Raw genomic sequence first — 9,715 nt, 5'->3', positions numbered from 1 at the left:
TTTTTTTTAGTATAAATGTGAATGTATCTATAATTTTTTAAGGGATTTTTTAAAAGATATAACAAACCAGTAAAATATTTAGACCGTATAGAACAATTCTAAAAATGAAAAAGCCCATATGCCCTCAATAAGAAATACTAAAAATGCCCCAAGCAACACGCATGCGAGTAATTTTCTTCTAAACGATCTTGTACTATATACAGTCGTGATACACAATCGTGTCGTTCCTCTTCTTTACTATGGGAAAAAAGACTTAGAAAATGATCGTGTTGACCATATTAAACGACTGTGTTGATAATATCAAACGATTGTGTTGATCATGGAAAACGATCGTATTGATTATGATAATCGATCGTGTAGTCCAATACAAATGATTGTGAAAAACTTCAAATGTAAAAGATCGTGTTGGCTATAGTAAGCGATCGTTTAGATCAGATCAACATGATCTTGTAGTTCTTTTTAAATGATTGAAAAATGATTTCAAATTTACAATCTCGTTGACCATGATAAATGATCGTGTTGGCAATAGTAAACGGTCGTTTAGTTCATGTCAAAATGATATTTAAACGAATTTGATATTCTTGAATATGAGGAATATGAAGTAGCTTCAAAGAATCTTGCCAAAAATGGTAAAGATAAAATTGAGATTTAAACAGAAGAATAAATCATTTAAAAATATAAAATATAAAATCTAAAAGAGAAGATGAAGAAATCTGGAAGAAAAGATGAATAAATCGCAAAAAAGAAGAAAGAGATATGACGAATAGTCCACAATTGTCAAGGGCAAATCTGAAGTTTATGAAAATATTATACTAGTTTCATATACTTTTGTTTTTTTTATTACACGAGCCGTAAATATTTTAGGTTTTGTTCCATTTGTATAAGTGTAATTATAATAGATTGTAATTTTTAGAATAATTATTAAGTAATAGCGCACTCTTCGGAGTGAGTGTTATGGGGGATTGGTGTAACGCCCCAAAATTAAAGGCAGAGGTAGAGCTAAGAGCAGAGGAAAACTGGCGAATGACAAGAAGTGACCGTGGCAAGCCACATGGATCATTTTTGCTTCCGCCTTATGTCATTTGATCATATGCATTTTTTTTATTTCATTTCATTTTATTTATTTTCTTCAAAACTAGATAGGGTCTGAGTTAGGATTTTATTTAATTTTATCCTTACATACATTTGTTTATGATTTTAATGAGTATTCAAGGTTTTGTTTTATTTACTATTTTTAATTTAAGAAATTTTATTTATCTTTTAATTAGTAATGACTTCGCTTAATATAATAAGTTGGGTCGTTACAGTTGGTATGAGAGCCTAAGTTTTAGGTTCTGCAGACTGACTTACGATGTAAATCTTTGTTTTTGTTTTACCCTTATGGCTAATATGGTCCTTCGTCACTCGCCAAGTATGTCTTATGATTAAGATGATGTTATGTTTATAACCCTACCTGAATTAAACTATATAAAGTATGAAGGTTATGACTATATTGTGAAAAACTTTTGCTGGTGGAATTTAGAAAAAATGCTGCCACGTAGAGGAGCACGTAGAGGTGGTAGTGGAGGTAGAGGAGCTGGACGTACCCAGCCTGAAGAACAGCCTGCTGTGCAAATGGCCAACCCTACCGCACCTGTCACTCAAGCAGATCTCCCTGCCATGGAGAAGAGATACCAGGATATGCTAAGAGATGCTTTAGCACCGTTCCATGCTGCCCAAGAGACCCCGACCGCCCCTCCTCCAGCTCTAATGGAATCTCAGCCCATGCCAGACCAACTATCAGCAGAGGCCAAGCATGTGAGAGACATTAGGAAGTACAATCCTAAGACGTTTGACGGATCTATGGATAACCCCACCAAGGCCCAGATGTGGTTGACTTATATAGACACCATCTTCCGGTACATGACATGCCCTAATGACCAGAAGGTTCAGTGTGTAGTTTTCTTCTTTGAAGATAGAGGTACCGCCTGGTGGGAGACTGCTGAGAGGATGCTGGGTGGAGATGTTAGCAAGACAACCTGAGAGCAGCTCAAGGAGAGCTTCTATGCTAAATTCTTCTCTGCCAAAGTGAGGTACGCTAAGCAGTAAGAGTTCCTAAACCTAGAGCAAGTCAACATGATTGTGGAGCAGTATGACGTAGAGTTTGATATGCTATCCCGTTTTGCTCTCGAGGTAATAAAGGATGAGGCCGCCATGACCGAAAAGTTTGTTAGAGGTCTCAGACTATACCTCCAGGGTTTCGTTCGAGCCTTCAGGCCAACCAGCCATGCTGATGCACTATGCTTGGCACTGAACATGAGTCTGCATGAAAGAGCTAATCCGTCCAAGGTTGTAGGAAGAGGGTCAACCCTAGGTCAGAAGAAGAAGACTGAGTTGCAGCCTACTTTAGCGCCACGAGAAACCTGAGGTCAAGAAGTCTTTTCCAGCGGCATCGCCAGAAGCTTGCTGCTGTAGGAAAGACTTTTAGAGAACTACCTGCATGTCGGAGCTGTGGGAGATATCATGGAGGTCGTTGCTTGGCAGGAATTGGAGTTTGTTTCAAATGCAAGCAATCAGGGCATACAACTGAATTTTATCCTTAGAAACTGCTTGAGACTACTTCGAAGCAGACTCCCACTTCCCAGCAGGGAAGAGTTTTTGCCACTAATCGTCAGGAGGCCGAGCAAGCTGGTACTGTAGTGATAGGTACGCTCTCAATCTTGGGGCACTTCGTATTTGTTTGTTTGACTCTCGGTCATCCCATTCTTTCATATCTTCAGCTTTTGTTCAGCAAATGTGTTTAGAAGTAGAACCGTTGGGTAGTATGCTATATGTTTCTACTCCATCGGGAGAAGTCATGTTCTCTAAAGATAAGATAAAGGCATGACAAGTAGAGATAGCAAACCATGTGTTAGATGTAACTCTGCTAGTTTTAGACATGCGAGATTTTGATGTAATTCTAGGCATTGATTGGTTGTCTGCCAACCATGCAAGCATAGACTGTTCCCGTAAAGAGGTAGTTTTCAACCCTCCTTCAACGACTAGCTTCAAGTTTAAAGGGGCAAGGACTGTGGTCCTATCTAAAGTCATCCCAGCAATGAAAGCCAGTAAGCTACTCAACCAGGGTACTTGGAGTATCTTGGCCTGGACACTAGAGAGCTAAAAGTTTCCTTGTCATCTGAGTCGGTGGTGAGAGAATACCCCAACGTTTTCTTCTAATGAGCTTCAAGAATTTCCACCTCCTAGAAAGATCAATTTTGCTATTGAGCTGGAGCTAGGCACTGCTTCAATATCTAGAGCTCCTTACAGAATAGCCCCAGCAGAGCTGAAAGAGTTGAAGGTCCAGTTGTAGGAGTTATGAGACAAGGGTTTCATACGACCTAGTGTGTCACCTTAGGGAGCACCAGTACTGTTCGTGAAGAAGAAGGATGGACCGATGCGTCTTTGCATTAATTACAGAGAGCTGAATTAGGTGACAATCAAGAACCGTTACCCATTACCTAGGATTGACGACTTGTTTGATCAGCTGCAAGGAGCCACTATTTTCTCTAAGATCGATCTATGTTCAGGCTATCACCAGCTAAGGATTAGAGACAGTGCACTAGAAGAATTTTGGCCTTTAATGTCGGTTTAAAACCGACATTAAAGGCCTTTAATGTCACTTGGCAACCGACATCTTTGTGAGCGTTATTAAAGGCCTTTAATGTCGGTTGGGCTTTAATGTCGGTTTAAAAATGACATTAAAGGCCTCTTTAATGTCGGGTTAAAAACGACATTAAAGGCCTTTAATGTCAGTTTTCAACCGACATCTTTGATGGTGTTATTGAATCCCTTTAATGTCGGTTGGGCTTTAATGTCGGTTTAAAAGCGACATTAAAGGCCTCTTTAATGTCGGTTTGTTAGTTTTCAACCGACATCTTTGATAGTGTTATCAAAGCCCTTTAATGTCGGTTGAACTCTGATGTCGGTTTAAAACCGACATTAAAGCCTAGTTTTTGGATTCACTTTTACAAATTTATTTTTATTTAATTGTTACATTATTGTCCTATAGACCGACATTGGGTCAATGTAGATAAATATGTTTTTCACATGCCAACAAATCAATGAAATTCATATTATGTTAGAAACTATAATATTTGTCTTGTACATATACAAAATAAAATCTTAATATTATGTTTATATATTCTACGATAGTACATGAAAAAAGATTCTAATACAAGAATTAAATAATTAAAAATCCTAAATGCCTTCTCAATCTTCAATTTTCAACGGTCGCTTGGCCATCTCTGCACAATCGCTTAGCTTTCAACCCGATATGACTTCAATTATCTACAAACAATATCCAAATAGACATTAATTCAATCCAATGCATTAATCTCGAGCTTTTTCCTTCCCTATTACGGTGCAAAATCATTCAAAAAAAAAACAAACTACCTAGAGCTCAAGTAACTCAATCATGCCCCCAAATTGCCACTCAATCATGCCCCCAAATTGCCACTAAGAAACCCAACAGAAAACAACATCCAGACTAGGAATTGGCAGAATAATAAGCCAAATTTGTTGACTACGAGTAAGCCTACTCCTAACGTCGAACAGTAATAAGAATAAGAAGTGATAATCAAACAGTTCAAAATAAATCCCATTCTTACCGATGCTTGCAGAGTATGCCGTAGAGGTAGAAACGGTGACGAAGGGAGAGAGCGAGCTTGTAGAGAGAAGACGCCATGTAGAGGAAGGGGATGAAAGAGCGATGCAGAAGAGAGGTCAGCATGGTCTTTGCTGTAAGCGATTTTGATCACTGACTTCTTCAGGTTATCCATGAGTGGATGAAGACTTCAGGTTCTACAAATGCTAGAGAAGATACAATGAGAGATACGAACTTATATGAACAGAATGAAGTTAAAAGATTCAAATAGTTGATTCTTTGTTTTGTGTCTTCCAGCTTGCTTACCCATCCCTGGCCAGAGTAAATGTGCTCTGATGGATTCAAATCTCGGTGATAATATTCTCTGAAGTATTGTGGTATTGACAAACCCAAAAAGAAGGAGGTGCTCAAGATGAATTTTGTTCTGAAACTGTTCAAGTTACAGAATTGGAGAAAACCAAGCCCAGAGGTTGTAGGAAATTACATCAATGTCAGCAGTGTCTAATCTTCAACAATCATTTTTTTAAAAATGGAAACAACACTTTTCATTGATAATTAAAAGAAAAAATAATACTCGGATTATAATGAGGCAAAATAATCGTACAAAGATATGGATCGATTGACAAATTGCAAACCATGTAGCTAGTCTTGTTAATTTTAGAATCAGATTTCACATATGGTTAGAGAGATGGGAGTACGTACAGACATAGCCGAAAAAGACACAATACAAGGCAGCAATAATTGGAAGAGGAATTGAGGCAAAAAGTGCTCCAAATTTCCCTGATATTGGAGTCAAATTTGTTAGGCAAAAAGGAAGGCAAAGTAGAGTAACTCCAAGGCTAAAAAATTATATAAATATTTAGTCACAATCATGCTAGCCTACCAAATACAGAGAAGAAAATCATGAAGCCAGCTGATATTTGGATGACCCTTCTGCTACCAACTCTTGTTAAAGCTAATAGACCAGCATTTTCCCTACACTTTTTAAAACCCATCAGAGAAGAACAGTACAACATGTGATAAATGAGGCTGGTTTTTACCAAGAATCCAATCCAATCCATTTTCGTGTCATATATAATGTTCCACTTCCAATTTTACTGTATCTGATGGTTTGCACATGTTAAAATGTATTTCAAGCAGCAATAGCCAACCAACTTGATCTTGTGATATTGTTGAAGAATTTTGGACAAAATCTTAGATTCCAACCATTCTCAACCATACCATATAATTCTGTTAAATCATGCGAAATAGTGAAATATATCCTAATCTTACACAGATGCACAAGTGCCAGTGACAGAACCAAACATGCCATTGAGCAAAACTCCAACTCCCTGAAATTAAAAAAGAATTGATGAGAAAATAAGATTTCATGGCTAATAAGAAAAGTAAAGAACAAAAGAAGAATTCTAGCACAACTTAGACGCCAAAGAAGAATTCTAGCACAAATTAGACATTCATGGCACATCTTACCAGCCAACTGCTACCCCGACTAATGATGGATGCAGGCACTGGAGTCGCACTGCCATATCTTGATGCTGCGAAAAATGTTCCGGTACTCTAAAATATCTTATTATTAGAAGTAAGATGACTAGGAGGTAAATAGCTCATGGAAAAGAAGATAGATATAATACATATGAAGTCAAAGAACTTGACCTCAAAGAGGGAAACAACAGAAGCAACCATCATTGCAAAGGCTTCTCCATCATTGAAAGTTGGACCTCCCCATTGAAATGGATAGGGAATGTAAATCCTGCAGACAATGAAATGAGATAATATAGACCATATAAGAACTCTCCAACAATTCTGAAAGGAACATTCTGATTCAGTAGCTATAGTTTTACCAAGGAGCAGTACTCAAAAGTCCAACTTGATCTGTGCGACAACTTTTCTGGGTTGTTGCAGGCTTGTGATTATAAACAGTGCTTGAAGTTAAGAGTTGTGCATATAGCCAGATGATTACAATTGAAAATAACACCGAATATCGATCATATATTGGCTTTTTTGTTTTCAATAAACGAGGAAGATACTGCAAAACCACAAAACCAATCAAGAAGAATTTATGATACCCTCAAATGCACAAAGTGAAGTTGTGAAGTGAGGCTAAAATATGTTATATTTATGTTATATTTTGTTAGGCTAAAACTCCTGTTTGTATTTATTTGATTTCATTTAGATTTTTTGTCTTTTAAAATTAAGTACATAAACAGTATTGCATCTTATATATTGGTTTTTATGTTTTATTGTCAACATTTTAGAAGTGATAAATCCAAGCTAAATTTTGAAATTAAAAAAACTTATTTTGTTTGAAATTTGGCTAAAGAATTCAATTTTTTTTTACTCAACAAAAATGCATAACACAATAAGTTTAATTTAAAAAAAGAAAAAGAAAAAGAATGAAATAGTTATTAAAGAAACCTATTTTTAAAAAAATATCGAAATTTGTTATCTCACCCTTTCATACAGTTGTTTCCATATCATTTAGAAAACATTTGAATTCTAAAGACGCTAAAAGCAAACAATAATATTTAGTTTTGAAAAATGCTACTGATTTTCAAATTTTGCCTTAAAGTTTTTAAATTATTTGTGATAACAACGAAAGTAAATATATTCCAGAGAAAAATATAAAAATAATTATATTAAATTACTTCTGAAATTATTCACAAATGTGATATTAATTTGCTATAGAAAGTACCTTGGAAACAATGGAAGGATGAGGAGGAGAAGTGGCAGTATCTTCGAGATCATCATCGGCTGCCATCTTCCTCTGTTTCAGTCGGAAGGAGGAAGCAGAAGGCTGAGCTCCACCATCCACGGCGGAGGAACAACAAAGGCGGGTCTGAAAAAACTCATAAGAAGAAGAATGAATCGTACTACGAACATCGAACATGAGAAGATCGTCCATGCAGGAAGAAGTACTCCAACTAGGGTCCTCGTGAAACGTCGCTTCACACCGATCCTCCTCGCCGATGTAGGGGGGATATTCAAATTTCTTAAGTATATTGTAGATCTGGCTCGCCGATGTAGTAAAGTGCAAAAAACATCATATATCTACAACAGCTAATTGACTCTTCTGCAACAGATCTGGCCACAAGCCAACCAGATCAGAGCTTGTGAGATAAACGCAGACAGCGACGGTGGTGGCAAGGGCTGGACATGAACATGGTTGAAGAAAAGGACTCCCGACGGTGGTGGCAAGCATAACAGTGTTTGAAGAACGTGAGGAGTGACGACGGTGGTGGCGGGCACGGGCTGGGCACGAGGGACGATGGTGGTTGTGGTGGCAGCGACTGTTCAGAGAAGAAAGGGAAGATTGTTAGATGAGAATGAGAAGTGAAGAAGAAATTGGAAGGATGAAATCGTGTGGGTGATTGAGAAAGAGTAAAGTAAGAGAGAGAAAGTCATTTTTTTATAAAATAAAAAATTAAAATTAAAATTAAAAAGGAGCTTTAATGTCGCTTTTCAAAACGCGGATGTTTAATGTCGGTTTTAAACCGACATTAAAGCTCCAGCTTTAATGTCGGCTTCAAACCGACATTAAACATCCGCCTTTTCAAAAACGACATTAAAGCTCTTTTTTCATTTTTTCCAACCGACATTAAAGACCAGATTTGTTCTAGTGGTGACATCCCTAAGACTGCTTTCCGTTTCAGATACGGACATTACGAGTTCATTGTAATGTCTTTTGGCTTGACAAATGCTTCTGTTGTATTTATGGATATGATGAACAGAATGTTTAAGGATTTCTTAGACACTTTTGTTATAGTTTTTATCGATGATATCTTGGTTTACTCCAAGATAGAGGCAGAGCATGAGGAGCATTTGCATAAGGTTTTGGAGACTCTTCGAACCAATAAACTATACGCTAAGTTTTCTAAGTGCGAGTTTTGGCTGAAGAATGTGTCCTTTCGTGGCCATGTAGTATCCAGTGAGGAAGTCTCTGTAGACCCAACGATGATTGAAGCTGTTACTAGTTGGCCTCGACCATCCACAGTCAGCAAAGTTCGTAGTTTTATGGGTTTAGCAGGTTATTACAGAAGGTTCATAGAAGACTTCTCTCGTGTAGCTAGTCCGTTGACGCAGTTGACCAAAAAGAGGACTCCTTTTGTTTGGAGCCCAGCCTGTGAGAGTAGTTTCTAGGAGCTTAAGAGGAAGCTTGTGACTGCACCAGTCCTTATAGTGCCAGATGGGTCTAGAAGTTTTGTGATCTATAGTGATGTCTCCAATAAAGGATTGGGTTGTGTTCTGATGCAGTAAGGTAAGGTAGTTGCTTATGCCTCTCGTCAGTTGAAGAGTCATGAGTAGAACTACCCTACCATGATCTAGAGTTGGCAGCTGTGGTTTTTGCATTGAAAATATGGAGACACTACCTGTATGGTAAGAAGATACAAATTTTTACTGACCATAAGAGCCTGAAATACTTCTTCACCTAGAAGGAGTTGAACATGAGACAGAGGAGATGACTTAAGTTAGTAAAGGATTACGACTACGAAATTCTGTATCACCCAAGTAAGGCGAATGTGGTAGCTGATGCACTTTAGTAGGAAGGTGTCACATTCAGCAGCGCTTATCACCAAGCAAGCTCCTTTGCTTAGAGACTTTGAGAGAGCTGAGATTGTAGTTTCAATAGGAAAAGTCACTTCACAGTTGGCTCAGTTGTTAGTACAGCCGACCTTGAGGCAGAGGATTATTGTTGTTAAGTTAAATGATCCATATTTGGTTGAGAAGCGTTGCCTAGCAGAAGTAGGATAAGCTAAGGAGTTCTCAATATCCTCTGACGGTGGACTTATGTTTAAAAGGCGCTTATGCGTCCCAGCAGATAGTGTAGTTAAGATTGAGCTTTTGATTGAGCTCACAGTTCTCCATTTTCTATGCATCCTGGCAGTACGAAGATGTACCAGGACTTGAAGCGAGTCTACTGGTGGCGAAATATGAAGAGAGAAGTGACAGACTTGATTAGTAGATGCTTAGTATGTTAGCAGGTGAAGGCACCAAGACGAGGCCAACAAGTTTGTTGAAACCCTTGAGTGTGCCAAGGTGGAAATGAGAGAGCGTATCGATGGACTTCATTACAGGACTGCCTAAGACCTTGAA

The 9,715-nt window shown here is 37.9% G+C and overlaps 1 protein-coding gene across 1 annotated transcript; it reads right to left on the bottom strand.

Moving 5' to 3' along the window:
* Positions 1 to 5,203: 5,203 nt before the first annotated feature.
* LOC127150238 (nucleobase-ascorbate transporter 6-like) lies at positions 5,204 to 5,956 on the bottom strand. The gene is made up of 3 exons (XM_051087580.1): positions 5,897 to 5,956; positions 5,508 to 5,599; positions 5,204 to 5,404 (listed from the first exon to the last, which is right to left on the bottom strand). The coding sequence occupies exons 1-3, from the start codon at positions 5,929 to 5,931 to the stop codon at positions 5,295 to 5,297; spliced, it is 237 nt and encodes a 78-aa protein (XP_050943537.1). The 5' UTR covers positions 5,932 to 5,956; the 3' UTR covers positions 5,204 to 5,294.
* Positions 5,957 to 9,715: the final 3,759 nt, after the last annotated feature.

The sequence above is a fragment of the Cucumis melo genome, chromosome 7 (assembly GCF_025177605.1).
Source record: "Cucumis melo cultivar AY chromosome 7, USDA_Cmelo_AY_1.0, whole genome shotgun sequence".
Classification (NCBI taxonomy): Eukaryota; Viridiplantae; Streptophyta; class Magnoliopsida; order Cucurbitales; family Cucurbitaceae; genus Cucumis; species Cucumis melo.
The sequence above is the reverse complement of the archived record's forward strand: the minus strand, read 5'-3'. Positions and strand labels throughout refer to the sequence as shown.